This window comes from Nomia melanderi, chromosome 8, assembly GCF_051020985.1.
Source record: "Nomia melanderi isolate GNS246 chromosome 8, iyNomMela1, whole genome shotgun sequence".
Lineage (NCBI taxonomy): Eukaryota > Metazoa > Arthropoda > Insecta > Hymenoptera > Halictidae > Nomia > Nomia melanderi.
The window spans coordinates 4760728-4788657 of NC_135006.1; the positions used below are offsets into that span (position 1 = coordinate 4760728).

Genomic DNA, 27930 nt, shown 5'->3' on the forward strand with positions numbered 1-27930 from the left:
GGCGTTCCGCGGTTGCGTGATATTGATAGCGCGTATAATTATTTCCGTACATCAATCTGTAGATCCCGTCCCGGCAGATTGATCGCGAGTATAAATCCAACGGCAAATGAGCCCGAGACAGAATTAAAGCTAATAAACGGACTCGGCATAATTGCACGTAGGCTATGAGTTATAACATCAATCCCTCTGACGCAGGAACAAGCGTGCTAATAAGTGGTTGCGAGCTTTTTGCTCGTTCGCGGTCTACAACGGCTACGAATGCTCGATGGTGGCGTAATACGTGTCACGAGCTTGCTACTTGGGAGGATAACACCACCGGGAGGGAACCAGCCAACAAGAAACCCAGGAAATTCTCGTGCGCACAGGGCCGCGTAATTACATCATTCTGGAAAGTTTCTAATATCGTGAATTTATAACAGCAAAAATTTCACGATGCGACCTGCGAATATATACGGTGTGCCCCTCGACACGTGACACTCGTTTCAGCTGCGAATTTGTAATTAACACTGATCGAACCGGTTAAATGACCGGTTTTAAAATATCATTTAAAATTCCGCGTTTTTTCCGTTCATTTAACTTTCTATCAATTCCTATATTGCCCGATTAATCAATTCCTCAATTTTTGTCTTTCCCCTTGTTTTTCTAGTAAGACAAATTTGTCGTCGAACTTGTTTATTTTTATTTTGTAGCCAGTTGTTCGACTGGTTACGGTAGAAACAGATATGTGCTAAGTACCGGTGCGGTTAGTTAACCCCTTGTCCTATGATTTCTTTCGCAACTGCGTTTAATCAAATTGCGTTATCGTTAATAATTTATAGAAAAGAATTTGATGCTTATTCTGTGTCTACGTTTACTCTCAAGGTTAAAGATTGATAATGAGCAAGTAATATTTTATTTATACGAAAAATAAGTAGTAACGTTTAGACTTGTCGAATTTGATTTAATATTTTCGTTAAAAGTCTGATTCAATATTATAAGAGAAGAGGTTAAAGCGTGATTTTAGAAGGTACTCAACATTATTTAGAATTGGATATTTTTGAGAAAGTTAAGAATTTTATTGAAATTTTTTGTTTAATTATTTTCTACTTCTGGAATATTCAAGTAAATGTTATATACATACTTATAAGGTTACAACGAAGGAACATAATGAGGATTATCTACAAAATTTGGTAGATAGCATTAAGTTAATAGAATTTAATAATAAGTATCAAACTCTAAAACATCAGAAATTATTGTCGATAAAGTAGTTTTACCCAGCACAATTGTGAAAGAAATCACAGGACACGGGGTTAACCAGGAGCAATCCGAAGCGTTATCTTCATGCACCTTTGCGCAAGGTAATCCGAATTTGTCGCTGCTGGTACTTGGTCGATATGAAAAGACCGAGGGGGCCGGCGTCACGAAACTCGCGGGCAACTCATGAATCAACAATTACACACAGGGGCTCCGAAAGTCTCTCACCTTAATCGGTCGAGAGGTTGCCGTGAACAAAAATCTCGGGACAACAGGCTTGCTTACCTGCTGGGATTTTTTGTTAGGTGCGGTTTCCGGGCATTCCGGATCTGTTGGGTCGAGGCACGGCTTGCTCTGGTAGCCATTCGTTATCCCGGCTCGCTTCATGTAATCCTCCAGAGTTTTGAAGGGAAACATGAACTGCAGTTTCTTCATCTCGTCCAGCATACCAGACGGATTGAGGTTCGTCCATTGCACCGGCTTGTTCGTTTGCGTCCCGCTGCCATGGAACCATACGGAAAAGGAAAAAATGAATACGTTACGAAATTTTCTTGGTGGGCCTGTTCTTTGTAACCAACGGATCCACTTAATGTGGTTTCGGAGTTCGGTGACTTCGGAATCTTTGAAATGTATATTATTTTTTTGATGTTTTGGGGTGGTAGTAATGTGAATGTGCTAATAATATAAATATAAATATACAAATATATATAAATAAATATATATTAATATAAATATATTGTATTAAATATTAAATGTAAATACACATAATAATGTAAATATTTTTAATGGATATAAATATTTATTATATTTATAATATAAATATGCTTTCCTTGTAGCCTTGACACTAAACGTACATACACTTTCTGTTTACTGCTCCTACAGTAATCAGTCAAGCAAGTGATTATAAAATCAAGGTAAACAAGTTAAAAGATAGATTTTTCTGAATGGAAACAGAAACGAAAATAAAAGACAAATATTGAAAAACTGATTAATCGGGCTATGTAAGAATTGATATAAAGTTAAATGAACAAAAGAAAACAGAATTTTAAATGAAATTTTAAAACTGGTTTTTTGAACGATTGTGATACGTTTAATGTTAATTGCTTAGTTATGAACACATTCACCTTACTTTGAATATAGTCTATGTCATTTTAGAAAAAAAAAAACAATTAGTTTTATAAAATACAATTATTAGCAACTTTGATTTCGTACTTCAAAAGACAATTACTTATACAGATAAAAGATCTTTATCTACTAACATAATCAGGGCAACGTCGAATTTTTTGTTAGTAGTGTGTATATACACAAAATGTCTAATTTTAATCTATTATATAGACATTGAATAGCCTTGTGGAATAAAGTGACATAAGCAATTTTTTTGTAATCGTAGTGAATGCACATATTTGTAATGCGTTAATCGTTGCAGTTCTTTATTTCCTAAATTATTTTTAAATTGTACAATATTAAAGGATATTAAACGACTTTAAGTGATACTAAATCACATTAAAGTATATTAACCGATTTTAAATGATATTAAATTACATCGAAGTATATTAAACAATTTTAAGGATATTAAGAATGTAAGTAACCACTCGTAAATTTGTAAAATTGGATAACAAAAGTAGAGAATTTGTTTTAACATTCAAACCTTCAGAAGCATTACTTTCATCATTGTAACGCATTGCAAATGCAGGTAGATATTTTTAAGTAATGATTTCTTAGCAGAAATAATTAATGCTATTTTTATACAAAATAAAGAGTTACATCGATTAAATATCAAAAACATACGATTTCAATAAAAAAGCAGCAAATTTAACCTTCCAAAATTTTCTACGTATCCACTTGTAAAAAATACCACTCGAATCGAGTCAAATGCCTGCCAAAACGAATTCAACCCGTATCCGAAGCAATTTCTTATCGATCGAGTAACCGCGAACGCTTCGCGGCGCTAGATTAAAACCGGACACCCTGTATATCATGCGTACATGTTGCAATTAAGCATCCTTCCTCGGTGAAATTCCCGAAGGTTGATCGAGTCGTTACCCACAATCGTGGTATGCAAATGGATCGACGATTAATTTCGCAATTGAAGCACGGAAATCAATTTGCAGATTCAAAGGTAATCTACCTCGTCTACCCGGCACACCAAAAAGGAACGTAATAAAACGATTCCTTCATAATTCGCGGTCGTCCAGAGGATACATTTTCTCGTACTTACGGTATGTGGACGGGATACTCCGGTCCCAGGAGTTTGCTGCCTTCCCAGAAACAGTCGAGGGGCGTAATGATGGCGCACGGTATGATACTATCGAAGATCTAAAAACAACGGGTCCCGTCATGATGCCTGAAGGAATGCTTTTTCGGTGTAATTGAAAAATTACGCGGCGATTCCGGGGCGAAATAAACGATTTAGCATGAGAGTTCTCCGATTAACGAACCATCGATCGGGCGAGATTATTCGTGGCTGACCCGGCGGTACCGCGGCCACGAGCTTAATACAATTTCCGTTCATGTCTGCTCCTACCTCCGTTGATAATTATTATGATTCGGGAGCATTTAATCATCGTCATCGCTTAATGGCGAGCCGTACGTTCTCGGCTCCGATTTACGATTATTTCTCCTTTTCTTCCGATAGTGGACACTAACGATCGCCATAAGGTTTTTCTTGGTAACGGGGCATTACGGGGGCCTCGGCCACCTGTGTGTTCTCGGAAACTCGAATAGGGCGGTCCTTCGCTTCAAGCGTCTCCTCTCCCTTGCCTCTCCTTTTTTTCGGCCCTTTTGATTCACGAATAATACGAATTTCGGATAGTGTTCGGGGAACGGTCGCGGACATTTGTCAAATTGTCCTTCCGATCCCTCCGAGAAAAAGTCAACGGAGCCACCCGCTTAATTCGTTTTCGGACCCGGCTCACAAGTTTTGCTGGCTGGTGAACAGACGACGCGCTGACACTCCGCGTACGAAACGTTATTTACAATGGCGCTAATGGTGTTACAGATTAGCATGCGTTGGAGACTTGGAATAAATCGAAGTACTTTTTGCTGTTGGTTAGATGGACTCTTCAGATGAATTGTCGCTGCAGGAAAGGAACTATCAACCAATGCAAACGACGATAGGATTTAACTGTAGTTGCTAAAAGCTATATTGAAGATTAACTCTTTGCACTTGAAGGCTCCGAGCCATATAAAATTTGTCATGTTTGAATATATTATAACATTTATGTCTATAAGCGACAGAAAACAGTAAAACACACCTATGATTTTTATTTTTATGAGCGTATCATTTATTTATCTGTTAGTATGCTTTTTCTATTAAAGTTACTTCGAGTTGCTGGTAACGTCAGTGAGAAAAGGGGTTAAACCTCGACGCTCAACTATCTTATTTCAATTTTAATCAATCTTCAGCATTACCAGAACCAATATAGCGACTATTTCGTAAGATTCAGAGTCTGCGAAGTAATTCATAGAAAATGTAATTACTCAATTACTCAGGGCGTATCGATTATCAATTCTCCTGGTACCTTACCAAATGGTACGTACGTTTAACATTAGAATATCGAGCGCTAATCTATTAATATTCCAAATAAATTCAAGCATTAATTCGAGCTGGTTATATCTTTAAAGTACAGTACCCACTGAGGAGCACGCAAAAAACGATTGGGAACCATTTACGTAAATTATCATCGAAACCGCGAAACAGGAAGTATTCAGCGACCCGTGGGTAAAATATGAAAGTTTAACCGAACGTAAATGATGGTCGAAGATAGGATCACTTAGCGAACAAGTGAGGATAGTCGGTAAATTATTGGCGAGCGTTTCTTGAACAGAGATACCGGTATATCTCTTCGAGCGGCAAGAGAGATGAGGAAGTACATGATGAGCCCTTCATGTTCCTGCCTCCTACCTGTATACGTGCAACGCATGTATCATTTGCGCTTGAGCTCGAGCGCAATAATTTTAACGTTTAACGAAGTCATAGACCAGGAAGCGTTTCAAAAGACGGAAATTATCGCGCGAAGAAAAGAGAAACACGGGCGGCGAGCTCGTGAAATAGGTATTTACTGCCCCGGGGGCTCGCATTTGCGTATAATAAGGACGAGGGAGGAGCAAAACCGCGGACCACACGCGACACCGTTCCGCCGATACGCGCTCGTTACGAGAAGGCTAATTGCGCCGCCGCACATTTAACGTTAGTTCCCAGTCATCTTTCTACCGTCTATTACTGTTCCTCGTTTGTAGAGCGCTCCTATTCCCTCCTCGATTTATGGCGACAAAATGAAATTGAAACTGAATACCTGTGAATGGTATTCATTGGGTAATCCCATAAATAATGCGGTCTGCACTTATGCTTCTTTTATTCTTTATCATTTACCCCTCACCCTGCGATTTCCTCCTGAACTGTGATCGATCTACTTTGTTATTAATCATTTATTGGAAATAGGAGAAAATTCCAGTCTTACTTTATGTCAAGGTGTTCTCTAAGGTATAACCATTAATAACAGAGGAATTATATGTAATTTACATTTGAACAAACTGAATAATATTGATGTTTGTTAAATTCTATTTGAAATCTGCACCATGGGTCTGACATGATATTGTACGCCAAGGGATGAACGAAACTTTTTTTCATTTAAGGAGGAAGTTCTAGGAAAAGAAGAACAATTTATTGGTAAGGAAAGAGAATTTTTCTAGATTTAAAAAGTTTTATTTATCTTAATTTTTAAAAATAAAAGATTTCTTCTAGGTAAGAAAGAATAATCTATACGCAATGAAAGAGATTTTTTCTCGACTTAAAAAAGTTTGGTTTTATGTTTAAAAGTGAAAGATGTGTAGAAAACTGTATTATTTATGGGGTAGCACAATGTTATCCAGTGGTTCTAAACTCCAGGAAATTTATTAGAGAATTTTAATGACACGAAAAACGATTTGTATGATAAAATTTTGTATGTTAGACATATTTATATTTAACTTTGCAATCAAAAACATAAATAGTTCAGTCAGTAATTTTCTTATGAAACAGAATTTTATTAAAAATCTGCAAACTTCTGGCAAGTAGCGTGTACCATGAATATAAAAAAATCCGTAGCTATTACAAATGCATAAAAATCACTGTTTGCATTCATACGATATAATTACGATCTATTTAAATTGGGAACATTTTGTAATGTGGCTTTTAATGCTTTTTCAACTCTCCCAGCCATACATTGTACGTTTATAACAGGAATCTTATTGTTAGAAATAAGCAGGAAAGTCAAGAATAGCTTCTGAAGCTTTTATGGAGTAATGAATCACTCGTAATTTATGACACACTAAATTTCTCGCAGTTTAAACGCCCTTAAAGGATCATGTATGAGGGTTGCAAGTTCGAGACGCGGAAAGACAGCTTCGTCGAAGAGACTTTTCTGCAGCACTGCAACCACATAAACAGGAATGCTTTTCTGCGTACAGGCTGTATACCTACTACATACTCGAATTTCACTCATCTCTTTGTTTCTTTTATTTTCTTCAGTCATCGAACATCGTATTTTAGTTTGTTAAACACTGCAGCTTTTGGGCATACTAAATCAATTTGTGTACTACTTAATAAATAAAACAAGAAGATTATAAAATATAATAAGCACATCACTAATTTTAAATTACTTGTGGATACAAAAGAAATTTTGAATTTCAAATACGAATAATCAAATTTAGAGTAATATCAATATTGCAATTCAGATGTAACAATTTTGAAGCATCGAAACAGAAAAAAGGCATATTGTCGTAAAATATAATGAAAATTGCACAAAAATTAATTTCTTTACTTTGAGTAATAATAAACAATGCTTTCTATAATAACTAAATAAATAAAACAGCAATAAATATATTAAAAAAGGTGTACTTATAATAATAAACATTTATATATAAGTAATAAAATAATGCGTCACATGATCTTAAATTCAGTCACTTTTTCTGAAACATCTGTTTCAATTTGAATAAAGAAAATTGCTTTATAAAAATTGCAAATCTGTGTAAAAATTGGTCGAAATACGGTTGAAATATCAGAGATGAAAAATTCATACGCAGTTAAAATGAAACAGCCTGTAGCCAGCTGCAGGATAATAATATTCCTGTTTGTCTGAGATACAAGACACCGCCATGTGATTTAGTCGGTTGCTCGAGGCGCTGCCTGCATACCGAAACATCTATCATTTGACATTAATTTTTAAATTGAAACTTGATGAGTCGCAATGAGATTGGAATTCCATGGGAGAAGCCTCGGTTCGCGATTTTATCAAATCTTGTACCGTTCCCTCTCAATGATCTATCGTAATATGCAAATGAACACTTTCGTTGCTTATTGTACAGTGACTAAGATCACAGAAAAATTTATTTCATTAATTAATCATGACAATTAAGTCAGAAATGAAATATTAACGTACTTTTACTAATCTATGGTAAAATGTGTTTCGTTGTGCTTTAGTTTCTTTTCTCTGTTCTGTTAAATGCGAAATCTTATTAGAAACCAACGAGTAAATTTTAAAATAAATTAGTCGAACGTAACTATACAAAGTAGAAATATTTTTAGAAAAAGCATAACAAAAGTACTTATCCCAACTACAACGCTACCTGAATCACTCCATTCCAAATATTACAGTTTCAGTACTGTCCGAAATTGTCAAATAGCTTCACTGTATTGAGGCGCCGATCATTCCCATTCACGCAGAAAACACCTGCGGCGTCCGAAAAAACTTGTCCACAGCGAACCGAGCGCGTAAAAGAAGATTCTTTTTATCTCGTCACTTGTTCGCCTTCAAACATCCTTTTAGAATTAATTATCACCGGAAATGCGCGTCGCGGGGCTCGTAAACTCGCCGAATCGATGGTTAATGTCAGAAAATCAAAGGAAAGACTGGAGAAATGATTCGTTCCTGAAGACAGAGAGAAAAAAGAGAGAAGGAAGGGGGGAAGGGGAAAGAAGAAGAAACTGGAGCATAAAATCGAGCTCTCTTAAGAAACGCGCTCGTAATGTCACGGAAGTGGTGTTGAAGGCGCGGTGTCTCTGATGTGGCCCCGTGCACTTCCTTTTTCCCCCACGGCCGATATATGCTTAGCGATGTTTTAACGCGTTCGCTCGTTAGCGGTGCAAGAAACGGCGCGGCACACGTGAGTGGACACGCACGACTTATAACCGTATCTTATAGTGGTACAAAGCCACGGCTTTTCAAGCATTGTATTGAATTTTCGACGTTTACGACCACGCGTGAGCCGTCCGGGAACGACGTGGCGACTGGAAATCGAGAAACAGGAGAACTTGAGAAACCGGGAACGTCTAGCGATGGGCACGATTTCCTTGGAACGTTTCGATTTCTTATTTTGTCGGTGAAATGTACTTTTACGTGTCACGATCAATCGGCTGGTATTTTAAATAAGAAATACTTGGAATAGTACTGACTGTTGGGGCTTTGATACGTGAACAACGAAGCATTGAATTAAGACACAGAATTCTTGGTTTGTGAAGAATTATTCGAATGTAACTTCTTATTTTAATGGATTGTGGAGAAAATATAGATAAGATATATTGTATACTAAAAATTTTCGAATGTGTGTTAGAAATAAAACTGTATGAACTGTTAGTTTAATAATCGAATTCTGACTGTTTTTCGTTGATTCGACTCCGTCGATTTTTCTGTTATAAAACAATGAAATACTGCAATAATTTGATTTAATAATCATTTATTAAATATTTTATTCTACTGTTCCTAGAAAAATTGACGTTCGTTCAATCAGATCATGGAAATTAGAGGTTTAAAAGTAGACAATTAGAATACATATGATTCCACCAATCGAAATTGGCGTAAACATTTACCAAATAACATTTATAAAATTCAGAATCCGTCAAATTGACGAGTTCCGTAAAACTAATGTTAATATAGCAACCGAACCATCAATAAATCTCTCAATTTTCCTTTATGAGGCAACCATCGTACGATTAAAATTATCGTTCAATCTCGGTAAGGATTGAACCACGACGAATCGAGATCGTGAACGAAGGATCACGGATCGATCCGAGCGTCGTAGCCATCGCTAGGTCCGCAGTTTCCTAATAGAAATCGAGGAGTCGCGATGCGTGCGCAATAACGCGGTATCGTGGTTCACGCGTCGAATTCGTGAATAGCCGCGGCCGCGTAATCGGCACGACGGTTTACACGCGCGCGCGCGGTTAAGGTATCACCTACATATAAAGTAGTGGTAGTTTTAAATTACCTGGTCGATGTAGTGCATGTCGAAGTTGGGTATGTTCAGCGCGTAACACATGTCTTTCAGCCTCCACGTGCTGCAAGCGACACGAAACACATGCATTCATGAATACAAGTTTGCATCCCCTTAACCCCCGCCCCGCCGATAAAGCGGCCCGAGAAGAGCACTCGAGACAAAAACTTGGAACGATCACTGTCTGTCGCTTCTCTAAGCCGCTTTTCCTGTATTTACAGGATGTCCGCGGAGCCCGCGTGAAAAGGGGCGATACTGCAATCTCCGCTGCATCAAGTTTCCAAAAGAATCTAACAAGGCGACCTTTTCAACCAGCACATGCCAATTTTGATGAAACTTATGTGAGGCATAGTACTCAAGAAAATATTTTACAAGTATTTTTTCTTATCGACTAATATCCACTTTGAAATGGTAAAAACACATCACAGAGTTGAAGGTTAAAAGTATATTTTTTACGATACCTTGAAACTGGAGGGCGTACGAAACAAATTTTTCTTTAAGTTTTTCGCCTTGAAATGGATAATTTAGATTTTTTTTCTATACCCCTAGCTCCAGAAGTATTGTAAAGGATATACTTTCAACCTTCAACTTTGAGATGTGTTTTCACCCCTTCAAAGTGAATGTTGGCCGATAAGAAAAAATACGTATCAAATATTTTCTTAAGAACTATGTTTCACAGAAGTTTCATCAAAATCGACGTGTGCTGGTTAAAAAGGTTCCCTTGTAAGTCTTATCCGGGTACAAACATTGAATAGAAAACCGTTCTTCAATTATCACTTTTTGAGAGGTTCGTGACTAGACTGCGTATCTCTATGCAAATTCGACTTTTTGATAATGTAATTCGAAAAACAGAATTATAATGGAAAGTGGTTCTGTCTGATAAATATTATAAAAAACAATATATTTTGGACATTTTTCCACGTCGTGATCAAATGCATGTATATCCACAATCAATTAATGACACTTTAGTATATTCCTTCGTTTAAAGTCGCTTTTAGTTATAGAAGAAGTGAATGGTGTAAAGGAGAAATATTTTTTATTCATCGACGTAGGTTTCAAAAGCAATCCTTTTAACGGAAATTTAATAATATTGAAACATGTGAATATATAAACTCATCAACTAATTTTCGTTTAGTACAGCGGCAACATCGTTTCGAGCAATCTCTTTGCCAAAAATGACAACGAGAACAGCACTAACTAGATATTAAATTGACGTAATTTGAGATTAAGTACAGCGATTGCTGCAACCCAGATCGAAAGTCATGGAAACTCGTTGTGCGGACTCATCAGCCGTCCCCTTTCTTGCCAAGTTGCGAGCGCATCGGTTCGCGCAAGAAACCAGAATGATGAAAGGAAGAAGTGAAAAAAGACGAACGAGAAAAGCTTACATTTCGAACAGGTGTACGGTGACCTGCGTCGCCGCCTTCAGGATCGCTAAATGTTCCTTGAGTGCGGCTGGATGCAAAATATTCGCCCCGGAATGTCTCGGGGTTTGGATGACCAGTTGATGCGTCGAGGCGGCTGCTTCACCCAGTGCTTCCGAGGCGTAGGTCAGCTCTTTTTGTAGCCTTCCGCCTTCTACGGCCAACAGAAAAAAACAGAAGGGATATCAAGTCGGGGCACTCTCGCAAAGTCACGCTGAAAAATCTCATCTATCAAAAATCAGCGAATCTCATTGGAGAGGATGAATTTCGATTATTTTCGAAACAATCGTGGTTAATTGAGTCATCGCGTCGGTCAAATCGGCATAACTTATATTTATATTTACATTTATATTTATACGAACTAATGAACCCATTTATTTAATAATCTCTTAGAAAAGTACTTAGCCGTCTGTTTTTAATCCTTTACGATTGAATGACACCATAATGGCGACTTTAAACTTCGATATCTAAAATCAAAAACTGCAAATGAATAATTTAATTATTTGACTAACGAGAGACTGACATGTGGTTTTTTTTACTATTTAAAACTTCGATGCAGCATTCAGATTTTTTATGAAAAGAAGTCTTCAAAGTTTATAAAAGTTTCGTTTGCAAAGAGTTAATTACTGTGAGAGAAGAAAAATGAAATGAATTGTTTTGATCAATCTAGTAAAGTGTCTGTTATTCTGGAGTAAAATATACATTCACATAATTGTTTTTACATATAAAGTGTTTCATATATCTTTACCACTATAAATATTTCCCTTATCTTGACAGCATCAAGAAGGTTTCTATTAAAACTGGAATCTTTGTGACCATTGAATTCTTTCAACGAAAAAAGACTTCCGCAAATGTAAAAAAAAGTTTTGTCTCCGATATATTTTTATTTCACTGAACTATTTTTATATTAATCTAACCTAAATCTTAGTTCAAAAGTCATGATTACCGTAAAATTTCCCTCTTCAAAATATACACAATTACTCGAAACTTCTTTTAGTATCACCAAATCCAGTAAAAACATTTGAACACTGTTACAGAATTTGTTCTCCGTCAATAACGTGGATTGCCTTAAAAATGTATAGCATCGTAACAAACTGTGCTTTGCGCTAACGAATACGCCAAAATGATTGCATATTGTAAGATTATTCCCAGCAATTAAACGGGAGTGTATAATTCTAGAATAACCAATCTTACTTCCGTTAATTACACTTTATCTCTGAGTGAAGTTCAGGAATGAAATGACTACTTCATATAAGACATAGTTATCTTCTATCGAAATGGGACTACCTTAGCCTTCCAGTGAGCCATCCCGAGCCGAGCGAAAGAGTCCGCGAGAATCGCCGTGATTGGCCGGTCGCTTTATTCGCGACTCGTGCCACTTTAAGCTTTCGGCGGCCTGCTGATGTTTATGCTCGGGACGATTCCCCGAAGAGAAACATTGGCTGGGCCCCGGTGTCGTAACACACGTTTCTATGGCTTTACGGGTATACCGAGAAAAATTTCTGGCAGAGTACCAACGAAAGCCTTCCCAGAAGAAGACGTGGAAATAACTTTGTTATGGTTCGAGATGTTCTTCTTCAGCCGGTAAAACATCCCCCACGATTCTATCTAAGTAAGTCAATTCAAACGCGCGGTAACTGCTGAATTATTTAAACGTCAAAGACACAAGAAGAGCCATGAATGAATATCAATCTGTTAACTGTGGAGTTTAGTTTGAAAAATCTTTCGTTTTGCGTGCAATAAATGAATATGAATAACACTTAGGGTATATTTCAATGAAAAACCGAAGCAAAATAAAATAGAATTACACGTTTATCTGAAAAGATAAAGAATTCATCGCTGACAGAATTAGTATCATTTCAAGCTTTAAGATGGCGTGTGTATTCTTCAAAGGTAGTTAACTGGTTAAGATTGTCGCATGTGGAAGTAAAATTTAATTCTGTAATCAACTTTGAAAACCTTAATTATACCTCTGCTTCGCGATTCATTTTGAGGGTAAGATTGTAAGAGTTGCTTTTTGTATTATATTTGTTAGTTAATCAGTATTGAAGAGAAAAATAATTATTATAAATTGATGAACAAGTACAATAGTGTTTTTCAATGATGTTATTAATTTGTGTTGTATATAATTAAAATTGATGTAATATTGAAAAAGTGTAAATGATTTGCTCAAGGAAAAGGGAAACAAGAAAATTATGATTAGAAAAAAAAAATGTTCAATTTACCTACTTATAAAATTGTGACTAAATAAATCAAAGCAAATGCCTATTTCTGTTTGTTTATGCTCCTATGTACAAACTGCAACAATCTTACGACATCGTTCGTTTAATACAATAACATGGTGTCAAATGATGGAAGACGATCCGCTGGATAAAAATTAGATACTGCGCCATAGTCTGTGTTTACTGTAAGTAGAAAGAGAAGGGTAATAGATAGCCATACGGGTTAATCATACGTGAGAACAAAAGTTAATGATACCTTCTAATTATTACACTACGTATACTTTAATAATCAGTATAATTATAAAAAACCTATGTACTCGTCAAAAATATCTTTTACTCTAAAATTTGAGGAAAATTCATTTTTATTTACACAATGTAACGCCTTCATTTTGTAAAGTAAATTCCACATTTTCCTCTTATCATTACAATACATTCCCTTATCAATTTTTCAAAATCCACAATTCCCTATCCAAACTCCCAAAACCAAACCACGTTCACAATATATTTCGTTACCAATTTCCCAAAATCTCCAATTCCCATCGAAACTCTCAAAACCAAATCACACTTACACCATCCCCCTTCAATCTTTCAAAATCTTCAACTCCACAAGCCCTCAGATCTCCTACTCCCATCCAAAGGTTCTCCCATACAAGCCAACTCCTATCGCGATCAAACGAAACCAGTAGTCCCGGTCCACGTAGAAGAGACGCGGGACGGCCGTTGATCAGCCGCGCAGGGTGATTAAAAGACGGAGCTCAGCGGAGGACCGAGCGAAAGCGCGAACGAAAGATACACGTATTCAGCGGAAAGTAACGCGGGAAGGGCACGAGAATGACGTCTGACACGGGGTAACGTCGGGATCCCACCTAGTCAGATTTCACCGTCAAAAATGCCGACGGCGTATTTGCTCGTTTCGCCACGGCGCGGCCTCCAGGGACCACCCGTGTTGCCCGCTATCAAGACGGTTCTCAACCTACCGCGCTGCCTGGTGCCTCCGTACAGGCTCGTCAGCAACGGAACCATCGAGCCAGAGCCGGCGAGCCGGAGCACCAGGCTGAGAAAGAGTCAACGGGCGGTCTTTCGAGTCGATATTCAGGGATGTACGAGTGGAAACGAACGTACCAGGGCCTCATCGTGACCAATCTGAGGGACAGGGACGAATACCGTGATCGTAAACCCCGAAGGACGAACAATAATGAGAGCGGCGCGAGGAAACAACGACATCGGGTTACCGGTGCCTAACCGGCCCCGTGATCCCCCGACGCAACAGAATCTTTATGGCGATCGTATACGACTTAGCGTCGTCAAATTGTAATGCGATATGGTCCGTAAATGGGCACATTTTTTAGCTGAATAACGCGCAACGGGGTTCGATGCGATGCTTAGACGATTTGGGGAATTTATTGATTGGGAGATTTTTTGTCGGTGTATGTGTCGGGGTTCGTTTGGATAGATTTTTCTTTGCGTTGTAAGCGGATCGTTAAAAGCTGCTTTCTTTCATTTTTTTTTGTTTACAGGTTTTATTTATTTCGTGTTTAAATGGGTATAGTTTTTTGGGTGAGGAGTTTTTTATTAGGTTAGAGATTGGGGTTTCAATGTAATTCTTGGATTTTTGAAAATGGGAATTAGACTTGAAGGTAAAGGACAAAAGCTAATGGTTGGTTTGGTACTGATATTTTAATTAAGGACGTCTAAAATGAATTTCATTCACGAATTGTCAATAAAACGTCATAATAAGTAAACTACAGGTTCTATGGAAATACAAACTGTCTACGAATTCCTTTTATTATTAGGGTTATATTTACGCTTGTAATATAAATACTACTTTCAGTTTCAGCAAGATCGTTTATTTAATGGAGTTTATAAGATCCGTAATTTCGTAATAAAATACAGATTTCTAGCCTTTATAACCGTTATCATTACGTTCATAATCGTAGTTTTCTATTTGTTCCCGCGAGATGCTGCGAACGTTGAGAAAAGGATTCCGAAGGAGGAGAAACAAATAAACATCGAGTTAAATTAGAAAGGAATCTACATAATTATACACCGCGGGGAACCCATTATTATTTTCAAATCACAGTCTGGAAACTGTTTCTGCGTAAGAGACTTAGTTGCCGGCCGCGACCGACAGTACCGTTTGATGAAAAAGAAAGTACAAGCGGATGAATTATTACCCGGCGAGAATGCGAATAATTAATCAGGAATAATTGCCGACATTTATCTACTGCTGAAATCGATAGAATGTTTGTATAATGGACTCGGCGACGCGAGGTAATGAAAGTCGTTATGAAAAAGCGTTATGTAACGTGGTTCCAGGGAGGGAGAACGTTTGTGAATGTTAGAGGAAACGACACTGTCCGTGGCAAGAAGGGTCATCGTGACCGACCTGGGTAACAGGAACAGATGCCCTGACCGTAAACCTCTCGGGGGACGAACAATAATGAAGGTGGCGTGAAAAGAAGGGAACCTGATTGCGCACGTTCTACCTTTTCCCGCCTCCTTCCTCTTTTGTTCCCCTTGTTCTCTGGCGGAATGCCGAAAACCGCTCCGTATTTTTGTATCGGCCTCCTAGAGAATTTGCTGATTGGCCAACTCAGAAATCGCATTGGATGAAACGAGGAAAAATGAGTTTTACCATTCATACGTGACGTACAATAAAGACTTTTACCAGTGACGCAAAGCGATTCCATTGAAATGATGAAATCTGTAATTAGTTGACATACTTAATCCGGTTATTAATGCACGCTTTGGAGAAAAAGTTATTCTATCAATGTTTAAAATGACAGAAGCAAATGAAAATGATGATAACTTTGAAAATAATTAATGCTTAAGAAATAATTAACTTTACGTTCTTGATTTATGCTCGATTCTGCCTCACAAAAAATAGATTTTAATTAGCATGCAGCTTTAAAACATTAGGAACCACATTTCGATAGCAGATTTACTTTAGCATTAAAATTTAAAAAGTGAATTTAAAATCTTGTTAATTACACAAAATAAAAATTAATCTTTCTTTTTCTATAAAAAGTACTTTCCTTGATACAAAGTAACATTTTCATGTAAATCAATCCCAGAACATTAACAAACATTAACGAACATTTTCCAATTTCGCATTCTCACACGTTTCGGAACGAAAAAAGTGTCCCGTGTATTCGCGAACGGTGTGGTCCGTTCCGCGAAGGGCGGCTAGAAATTTTGTATCAGCGAGATCCTGCCACCTACCTCCAGGGCATCGGGGAGCGTTTCCTTACGGACGGAATCACTTACAACGAGTTTCTCAGCCTCTCTCGTGCCGCCCACGTGAAATGAAACATTACGGTGTGCCGCGGAGGCTCGCCTAGCCGCGGCTCCACCGGAAGATGAATCAACCTGTAGAATGCGCGGAGCCATCGAGCGTAATAAAGACACTACTCTCTATGCAGCAAGAAACACGCGTCTTAACGGAGGAAACCACGATAAATAAGAAGAAGGAGACGAAGAAGAGGGAGAGGAAGGGAGCAAAAGCCGGCGCGGCAGGATTGACAAAGAAGGAAAGAGGGAGGGAGAAAGAAAAGAGTGGAGAGAAGGACAGATGGCCTCTGTGATTCAGCAGAGAGAGAGTCGGAGGAAGAGAAAGGCAAGAGGGAGAAGAAGGAGGAGCGCGCATCTTGATTTATCGGCGGGTAGTCTCTGTAATTATTTCCCCGTCCCTGTCTGGTTCACGAGGGCGAGCCGCGTTCCCGTTCTATCTGCACCCTTCCGGCTACCGTGATCGTACCCGTGGAAGAATCTGTGTTCGCCTCTGTTCCTCCAGGACACCTTTGAATGGCCGCGTCTTTTCCCTCTGTCGACTTTGTCTCATTCAACCCGGCCCGCGAACCCCGAACAACCGGAACGCGTTTCTTACCTGTTTGTTAGCAGATCGTGAGCTTTCGCCACGTATGCTGCTATTGTCGTTGAGGTAGTAATCAAGGGATACGTTGCTAATTTTCCTTAACTACTGCGTAATACTATGATTTTATAATTGGTGATCTTTGGAATGAAATATTTTGGAGGTTTAAATGGATAACGTGAACATAGTGAGGGAAACAGGAGGGGACTATTAAAGGAAAAGAGAAAGCTTTTTGTTCTGAGAATATTAATTGGTTCTTCTGTGAGGTTGTTTAGATTACTCTGTTTTAGGGTTGAAGGTATCTGATAAATGGTTACAGTTGGTATACAGTCATTCTTAATATAATATAGTTCAATATGTATTCAGTATTAAACCATATTACTTCTATCACGCTTTAATTTGAAAAATTAAGTTTCCCGATTACCTATAGCCTTATGACTAGAAACTTCTTACTTCGAACAATTTACTCTTCAGAAAAAAAAAACACAAGTTTCAGTTATCGCAAGCTTCCATCACTTCGCGTCAACCAAGAGTGGACACGAGAAGTGAAGAAATTTCGAGCACCGACCATTAAAAACGATCACACGAGCACAAATGATTAAATGGACCGGCTACACCTGATTGCCACATTAGCGTGTCCGTGGTATCCCTGAGTCTATCTTTTTAAAAGACTAGCACGGCTCGAAAACAAACGGGAACGCGACGAGATGACCAGGCATCATCATTTCCGTTTTACAGGCTAACGAGCACCTTCCCAAATTGCACGTACCGCAAAATAATTACGCAAGCGCGAGCGGACGTTTCGCTACGCAGAATAAAACGACCCCGTTTCTCCCGCGTGCGACACACGGGCGAGGTCCGGGGCCCGGTGATTCCCGCGGCGGCGGCGGCGGCGGCGGCGGCGGCGGCGAAGAGGAAGAGACCGAGCGTTTAACGATAATTCGATGCTCGCCCCGAGGGAAGAGGCTGCCGGACGTGAGGCCGTGGCTTGGATCAACAGAGGCCACCAAAGAAAAGGGGAAAAGAGTGGAAAGGAAGACGGAGAAAAGAAAAGAAGAAACGAAAGAACGAACGCGCCGCTCGCGCGCGCGTGTTCCCTTCTTTCTCCAGCGTGTCGCGACGGCGGAACACGGACGATGCGCGTACCCTATGAGGGGAGCAGGTGCAACGGGGCGGGCCCCTTTTGCCCGTGCGACCGACTGAAACAACGAACGCCCGCCGAGAAACGGCTGGAACGGGAGAAAGAGGCGAGGAACACGGGGAGAGGGATCACTCCCACCCCCTTTTTCGTGGTTCTCGTGCTTCGTCCTTAAATGCCTCGGCCCAGGAGCAGAAGCAACGATGGTGGCAGCCCTCCGTAAGTTCTCCTCCTTAAATTTCAAACGAGGAGGCTGTTAAGCCGGACAAGGTAGGACACGACCGTCGAATCGTTAAAGGGATATTCCGGCCAATTACCGGTTATACGTTAATTTCGCGATATTGCTAGCCGAAAGCGAAAACGCTTGTCTAAAATCGGGAACGGTATCGGTGATTGTGGTCTACGGGGAGATCTCCTTTCGTCTTGCTTAATGGTTTTCTAGGTTTCCAAGAATGGGTTCGCGCGAAATGTTTCTTCCCTTCGCGGGATTGAAGTGCGGCGCGATTTGGAGTTACTGGGCCACTCTGCTAAATTTTAGTAAACATTAGGGGAGAAATCTTTAAATATTAAGTGCAAAAGTATATAAATCATTATTTAGTATGTATTTTGGTTTTTATACTTTTTGAGAAGAAACTCTTGCCGGTTTAGAACAGGGGATGTAGAATTAAACATTATTTCAAAATGATAGAACTAACTATTAGTGCAACTAACTGATCTGCAATGTTACATTATTAATATTATATATTAAAAAACAAAAATATTTAATATTTTGTAATCGTATGAATTATAAAATTTATACCGTACAATGATCTGCAACAAATATGGAAAGAATTGAAGTACTCATTGACTTTAAGAAGAAGAAAACGCATTGAAATGATTAACATGAATATTTTCATCGGAGAAATTGCAAACAGCATTAAACGTTTGGAACTGGTTATTTCTGATTTCAAAGAACTGCGTAAACAAATATGGTCAAAAGTAATCGAGACGATTCTCTTCTGCGTTAAGCATTTACAAAGAAGAGATAAACAAACATCTGTGTGACAAGCGTTCGGTGTAATAGCGATTTCACCAGAGATTGAAATAGCAAAATTAACAATTCATAGGTTAATAAAGTCGACTTGAATAGAAGCATATGAAAAAACCAACATACTTAATCAAGACGAACGTGATAAAATGGATGGAATGGGTACGATTGCATATGACAGAAAGACTGAGTGGAAAAGCATCGTTTGGATCAACGAGGAGTTTATTCCGAATAATTCGGATGCTGGGACAGTTGACATAATATCTGGAAAGGAATTTGTATTTTTAAAACTGAACCACTTTTTCTGGTTTGTTAATAACTCTATTAAAGTTTTAATAACTTTATTGGTTTTTATCTAGAAGAAATGAAAGTTGGAGACCGCTAGAACATACTCGAAAGCAGTTGCTTAGTATGTTGGAATAATTTAATACACTGTATCAGTTTCAACAAGACAGTGCAACTACTCTAAATACATCATTGACAGAAGAATAGTTTGCAAGTTAACAAATATCTATTTTTCAAAGAAAATTTATGAAAAATAGTGATTTGAGAAGTTTATTGAAATGGTCGATAATTCAGTGATTTTGGCTAGTAAACCATTATGCACAACCTGATGCAGTAGCGGCACACATCTGTTGCTAAATAAACGTTCTACGAAATGGATCCCCCTTATACTTCACGACTAAGTTCCGAAAAGTGGCCTCTTCCGTTCTGGAAGTCGATCCCGAGGGACTAACAAGATTGAACGTCTGTCAGCGTCATGGAAATGCACGTGTGGACAGCTTTATGGCATGTGAAAATATAAGGACCACATGCTTCCTGGAGGAACTGCGGTTTTTCAATGGGAACAATCCTACTTACTTTGAAATGCTTTGTAATATTCATACTAAAAAGAACGTCGGTTAATCAGCTTCCCCATTTCAGACTGAATATATAGCATAAAAAGGGGGATCAGAAGTAAGAAAAATTATTTTATACGATCAAATAGACAAAATAAAAAGAAACCTGATAGTCGAAATTTTCTTTGTACCTACTTTCTTCAAAAGTAATCGAACGATGCATCGTTGATTTCATTTGGTTTAAGGGTGCGCTCCACCTCCTTATTCGACTATATAAAATTTATACATCGAACACAAAAGGATACAAAAAATAAGCAACACAGTGTTACACCAATATATATACATAAATCCACAAAAGAATCCTAGAATCCAATTTCCAATACAAAAATGACTTAAGATTAGAAGTCACAACGTCTCGAAGAACTAATATTCTCCATTGCGGACCACGGCGCTTGGCCATTACAGTATTCGAGTAACCAATAGAACAACCGTTCACAGGCACCACGGTTATTACCTTGATTGGCAATTAGGCGTAATGTAGGGAGACATAAATTCCGCGAGGTGTTCGTAACATCATCAAGGGTCCACGAGGAGGCTTGGCTTAATTTCTGGCCGGCTGACGTGTTGGCATCAGCATAATGCGTTCGAGACGGGTCCCTCTGTCGCCGGCCGATCGAACGGTGTCACCTACTTTCGGCCGGGCAAACGATAAATCAAGCCCCGGCCGACGCATCAATTCCGCCAATAACGTCGTTAACACCTACTCGTTGGAAGGTTCCGTGTTCGGCCCAACACCGGAGCGCGGCTAACTACGGATGATCGGCGATGTAATCTTGAGCTGGAACGCCAGTCCAAATCGATAAAAGTGGATTTACAGCAACGCGACACGGCTTTAAAAGGATCTTCGGAAAAGAAAAAATTAAAGGGAGGAAAATGAGAAGAAAACAAGATCAATTCGCAGGCCAGCCAGTCAATTACACTCGCGAAAGCTGGTCTATAAAACTCTCTATCCCCGATGGCTTCATTATCGTAGGTCTTGCGGCATAAACATTCGGGGTTGATACCCATCGGACGGTTAGTAGAGACGCTACGAGACGGAAAAAGAAAGGGACCAGATCGACGGGGTCCGGGCTGAAGCCGGGCTAAGGCTACTTGGCGTAGAAACCCTCGTGGCCCCTTTACTGAACTGTTCCTGGCCGGAGTTTTGAGAGAGCAGGAGAGAGCCCGGGGGAAAGGAAGACGGGAGAAGAAAACGAAGGAGCCCTTCGAAGCAGGCTTAGCCTCTCTGAGGCTCACGGAGGAGCTGAGACTTGGCTCAATCGCTCAGGCACGCAGGCCCACCGCTGGTTGGCTGGCTGGGTTGGCTTGGCGCACACAGAGAGCCCACTGGGCCACCCACCGCGACCATTCACCGGAACCGAGCCCCATCCAATCCCAGCGGTTCTCATTTAACGTCGCCGCGACATTTTTTCTCCCTACCGGAAATTACGTCCACGGCGATGCGACGTGCCCGCTCCGACTGATAAGCGTGTTTTTGCCTGTGATCCTCTGGAGACACTTTTCATCAGGAATAACTTTTAAAGCTTGAGCCGAGTCGAGGAGATTTTTTTGGATCTTACTGGGGTCTGCTTAAAAAACTGTTACTAAGAACGATAATCAAGGGACAAGACGGAAGTAGTTCTTTTTGTTGAATGCCTGCTAAGTGTCTGGAGTGATTCAATGAGGAATGAATGACCAACTGTTGCCATTCAATCACGCATCGATTCGAATGATGTTTGAATAAGACGTCCAGGTGTCTGTTCAAGATCCCTAGATGAGCTATTGAAATTCTCGTTTGTTTAAGAATCGGAACGACTCGATCGCGGCCGGTAAATAGAAGATGAGATCCTCTGTTTACGCGGCCGTTCGTCCGTCCGTCGCTGCAACAACAACAGATTCCCGGTGGGTCTTTGGACGACGGTCTTCTGACTTTCTTATCCTCGTTGCGGCCTTACGGAATTCATCCGTTTCGCTCCCTCCCGTGTCCTTAGCTATCCCCGTCCTTCGTCCATCCGTCTCACTCTTTCTCTTTCAGTTCGTCATCGTTTTCTCCTTCTACGGCTCGATCTCCGTCCCGCTGATGGTCCAGCGGTCTCCCTCGTACTCGGAGGCATGGGGGCCTAATGAAGATGTAAGCAGTCGGCCGGCCCTCGTGCACGGTCGTGCCTTCGTCCTCTGTCTGTCCTTGTCACACTAACGGCCCAGGCGGCCTCCTTGCACCGACCGACCGGCCCCTCGGTACAGGTCGTTCCAGGAAGACGCCGCCTAGCCACTTCCGAGTTCTAGGGCCAACGCTAATTTTTTCGGGCCTCCGTTTTCCTTTACGAGGAACACTGGATTTTTCACTTCCCTTCGAGGATGAAATTCGTTTTTGCTACAATGTGGAGTGGTGTTCGGTTCACGATTATGAGTACGATGTAGGGACATTTGTGAAAAGGCAAGTTAATTTCAGGCTTTTACGAGAATATGAGATTTTTTTAATCATTCTGTATTGTAAAGAGTAATTTTGCGTGTGGTTAATGTTTAATTATTGTAAAAGGAACGTATGATAAACGTTTAATATTCATTTATGTCGTGAATACTTTAATGAAAAAGGTGTGAAGTCTGTATCTGAGTAAAGGATCATATATTTATTATGTTTTTAGTGAGTACACTGAAGAGTTAGACTTTAAATATGCAAAGATTTTGGAGATTTAAATTTTGCTGCGTCAATACAAATTTCTTTTTATGTTGGTCTACATTTCATAGACAAAAATTTACAGATTAAAAATTGCGCAATTTTAAAGTCTAATTTAGTTATTATAAATTCACAAAATATGACAGATGTTAGCTACACGAAACTTATTTTAATTTTAACCCGATTAAACCATTATTAGAAATGCATTCTCAATTTATAGAGATCTTTCAAATTTGATTCATAACTGTGTTAACTTACAGAACCAACTGCAATGTACTGAGACCTTCTCTAAAATAAATATCTTTTTCTTTTTTACTGAATAACAGTTAACACTAAAACTAACGTACCACTTAAAACAACTGATTTAAGTTTTCTTATTTTTAAATTGTCAACAGCATAAAAGCTGTCAAATAACTACAATAATTTAAAAATCAATAGACCCACTTATATAATATAATAATATGTCACCAAAAATAACAAAAATGTATTCCTATAACTCGTATAATGATATATTAATTATATTAAATAGTCGGTAATTTCAGTGTCAAAAAACCTGTAACATTTTATAATTAAAATCTTTCGTGATTTTTGATGCAGTGCATAAGTGAAAAGATTAATCCATTCAACTATCCTTTATTTCCGAAGTAGTAAAGTACTACTTTTACCAATCAACTAAAAAGAAATACACATTAATCGATGATACTTGAAACATCAATGGGAAGTTCTCGACTCTTGAAGTGACCTATACGGACGTATTATCTCTTGTAGGTGAGGTAAAAGGGAGCCCCTTCTTCGATCCTCGTTCCGCGCATTGTCCGTCTTCTCTTTTCCGGATTCGAGACCGAACCGCCTCCGCCGTATACGGATGTCCAGGAAGAGAAGGACACCGGCACGCGATGGAAAGAGAAGGTGCGTCTGTGGCGCGTGTGCCAGCCTCTCTCTGTTTAGCGAACCTACCGCGCCGCCGTATGCGAAAATAAGGGCAAAAGAGACTGAATTAAGTGGATGCACCTGATTTTTTTGTTCGCAAAAACGAAACCACCTGCGCGCGCTGCTAGGAATGAAAATTACGAGACGGAATAAAATTTTTCATCGATTTTCATGCGCACTATTCCCACGTTCTCGGTGAGCGTCTTAATTAAACACTGGCCAGTAGTTTTTCATTAAAGGCAGCTGCAAAACGGGAACGCGAAGCGTGAATTATATCTTGCGCCGCCGCTTCTTATCGGTGCCTTTTGATGCACCGAAAAACCGCGACGCGATCTCTTTCCTTCTACACGCGCGGGGAAATAAAAGAAACGAACAACGATGGGATCTGGCTACGAGGAGGAAACAGGTATACGCGCAGGTGATTGAAAATCAACGCTGCACCGGTCGCTTCTACAGCATTTGATCGACGCGCGTTTCATTCTTGCAGACGTGGGTTCAACAATGTGAATCATGTGTTAATATTGTTAAAAGAACGTGATAATGATTTTTTTACGAATTTAATGTTAGTAATAATTTCATATAAGCATAACATAGGACCGTTTTGTCCATGTTTCAAGAATTTAAAGATCATTTTATATTAGAAGGCTGTAAAAATTAATGGTTTTCAATAGAATGAGTTCAATTTTCTCAGAAATTTTACATTACTATTAAAATATTATTATTTACAATTGGACTCCAGATTTTATTGCGTTCATGACAGAATTCAATACTCAAGACAGCTAAAACTTGGTTTCATCAACAAATCTAACATTTTATATATTCAATTCACCACAGAGCATTTTCAACTCCTAAACAGGCGAGTAAACTTGTATAAAATCAATCTCAGTAGTTCATTAACCATAAAATTAACGATACAAACTTGGTATTAACGTACCACAGGATCATTTAATGGTTAAACAATATTCACTACCCTCCAATCAATAAACCTCTCAAAAAAACCCTTTCATCACCCTCAAAACATAAAAAACTATATTCCACAGATAACCACCTATAAAATACCTACATAAGACATTCCTTACACCCGCAACTCATACGAACGTATAGTCCGATGAAGAAAAGATTTCGCTTGTCCTAAATGCTACAAAGTCATGGAAGCAAGGAAACTGTAAGGGCGACCAAATGGGACGAAGTGAGATGTAAAGATGGAGAATGAAGTTGGCGACACTATGAAATTTATTTTCTATCGTTACATCTTACTTCACCACATTCGGTGTCCCTTCCAGTTTCCTTGTCTTCCTAACTTCTTAGCTTTTAGGACAAACGAAGTCTGTCCTCCGTCGGGTTACACATGAACAAGAACGCTACCATCAATTACTAGGGGGCATCTAATAATCGAGTTTCCAACAACAACACTAATCTCCCTTCGAACAGTACTTGGAGCACAGTCGAAATCGGATGTAAGCATTCCCGTATAATTGAAAGTCAAGCCGTAAACGATCGTCTAACAAAAATCGGTTCTCCGATCCGTCGCCTCGTATGTTCCGCGTCCTCTCGTCGCGGGTACCCCGAGGGTATCCATAAAGTAACGTTTATCAATCTCCCACCAGGAGAATTTACACCGTTCCTGGAATATCGTCAAATCGCACCGCCGCCGTCAAGTCGTAAAGTTAAATTCCTTTGTATCCGCGATGCAATCGTCGCGGGCGCGCGCGTCCTGTCTCCGCAGCCGCTCTTTTACGCCCCGAACGTACTACTCCCTCTCAGTGAGAGCGGAGAGGAACACTGCGCCCGCATATCCCGCAACGACACGACCGCAGTCACCTCACGGATATCCGGTACCGATCCGCGTGGCGCACGCATCTCGAATCACCATCTCTCGAAAGCCCTCTCTCTCTCCTCCTTTGCTTCTCTCGCACCGCGCAAGGCGCAGCGCGTCGCCCGCCGGCCACTTCTCACGTGGCCCCGCGCAACACAATCCATGCACCAGCCCTTTAAACGAGTCATGACTCGGGCTCGGACGCGGTAAGCTATGTCGTCGACGCAATGTCGCGAACTGAGGTGCTAGCTGGAGAAAACTATATTTTCCGCGCAGATCTTTCGGTCTCATCGGATAATGTTTGTACGTTATATTTTTTAACCAATTAACTGCGTTTGACAAGTATACACGTCATCTTAAAACTCGAAATGATGCCAACTTTTTCAATGATGGACTATTTGATTTTTAGACAAACATGTAATTTTTCTTGGATTCGTTTTAGTTTTTCATTGGAATATATCTTAAATTCATTATATGATTTCAGTGCGCACACAATAAGAAATTTTTGAAATTAAATTCCGCACTTAACGGGTAAAATATATATATATATATGTTAAGAGCGATATGATAAATCGGGGGTTATACATAATTACCAGCGACTTACAGGCGATTATGTATAATTACCATTACCGATTGTACACAATTGCCGGATTAATTAAATTTATCGTAACATATATAATTTATGAAGACTATGTTACTGTCGATGGATTAATTCGTAATTTAGAAGGCGATCCTGAAGTTTCAAGTTTGAAACGTCGATAGATGTATCAGATAGTTTTTGTATTGTTATTTAGTTCTTGGTAAGTTTCATTTTTGGTATTGTTCATTTCATTATTTTATTCTTAGTATCTTTTTGAGAACTAGTGTTTTAAATCGAATGTAATAAACAGAGAAAAAAAACAATTCACAAAATTCGATAGGATACTAAAGATGAGTATTAAGATCCTTTACATTGAAGGAACAAAAAGATTAAAGAAATTCGAATATTTCACATCTAGCCAACAAATACCCTAAGCCTTTTAATATCCAAATCACTCTTTACAAGGGAAGTTATGCGAACTTAACAGATCGGAAAAAACGGCGTTCAAACGAGAATTTCCGGAATATCAGGTATTATTAATTCTATTCAAAAAGATTGGACGACACATTAAAAAGTATTAAATGAACGATTAAGCGAACGATTTAAATGATGATAGTTCCAGGGAAGCAACATTCCTCGGAAGATTAATCAGATTAGACAATTTACAAGAAATCGTTAGATCGAATTATAGTTCAATTACGAAATATTTGTGCGAAATGGAATGACATTTTAACGATTTCCTGTAAGATAATCACGGATGCAAATTTTTTCCGACACTTCGTCAGAATTTCATTTAATCACGCTTAGTGGAATCATTACTGCGCTCGGGCGCTATTCCGAAGCGATCCCGCGCAAACTCGTTTGCTCATTAAAATCTCATAAAACGTTGATACTTCTACAATTTACCGTCGGAGTGTTCGCCTGGCAAGCCAAGAAAATCCAATGGCCTTAACACCGATGCTAGACAACAGACTACGATAGTGTTTCTCTGTGATAAACGGACCAAGACCGAAAGAATCTTTGGGACAGTTACGTGGGACAATGTGATGCCATTTTTCTCATGAAAAACCGTATTTGTTCCGGATACCATGAAACACTTTTTGTTTACTGGTTGCTCCAAAAATTTTGAACGGAATTTCGTTTCCAAAATAAGTCTACAAAATTGTCACTTTACTTTGATTACGCCGTAATATTAATTTCTTATTTAATCTCCCTCGTATCGTATAAACGAATTTGATCCTAAACAGTTCATATTCATCTTTTTCGCCACCATTTCATAGTATGGCAGTTTATAAATAATTTCTATATATATTTTAAAATAATATACTACTTATTATAGTATTTAGTTTCCAAAAGAAAGGTATAAGTTTTCAATTTTTATTTACACAATCATTTTTAGTTTACCTTATAGGAAGTTGTTAACAGATAAGATTACTTCCTAACGGTACTAGAATAAACACTTCCGAAATGTTTATGACAAACATACGATAATTAATATTATATAAGTTCTATACATTGAAATCTGTCAGACTTATTTTTTTTTTCAACGAACTTCCTTGCAGGGAAAAAGATTATTGAACTTTTTCATAAGTTCAACCTTAAGTCTGACCGAAGAATTGTTTTGTATTCAATTAAAAAAGGAAGTGAAGTCCGTCTTGTATAATTCTATCAAGCCACCCGACATCTTTCGATTTCACCCGCACGCTTGAAGTTTAAGTTAGCAACGGGGTGTTCGAATTAGCGTTTCGGACCACGGATAAATATAGAGGGCCACCCAGCGAGCAAACTAATGTACCATGTGCCCGGCGTGGGGGTAAAGCGATCTTTCGTTCAATTCTCTGTCCTCCTTTTGTCACTCCATTCTGACTTTTCTCCGTCCTCCTT

The 27930-nt window shown here is 39.1% G+C and overlaps 1 protein-coding gene across 3 annotated transcripts in view; it reads right to left on the reverse strand.

The window, feature by feature from the left end:
• The window catches only part of ptc (protein patched), a 69055-nt gene that overhangs the window by 17935 nt on the left and 23190 nt on the right, over nucleotides 1–27930 (reverse strand). For all 3 annotated transcript variants that reach the window (XM_076369794.1, XM_031975730.2, XM_031975729.2), the window contains exons 3-6: nucleotides 10872–11061; nucleotides 9478–9547; nucleotides 3452–3549; nucleotides 1519–1732 (exon numbers count right to left, since the gene is read on the reverse strand). In XM_076369794.1, coding sequence (XP_076225909.1) covers nucleotides 1519–1732; nucleotides 3452–3549; nucleotides 9478–9547; nucleotides 10872–11061 — 572 coding nt within the window. The remainder of the gene's footprint in view (nucleotides 1–1518; nucleotides 1733–3451; nucleotides 3550–9477; nucleotides 9548–10871; nucleotides 11062–27930) is intronic.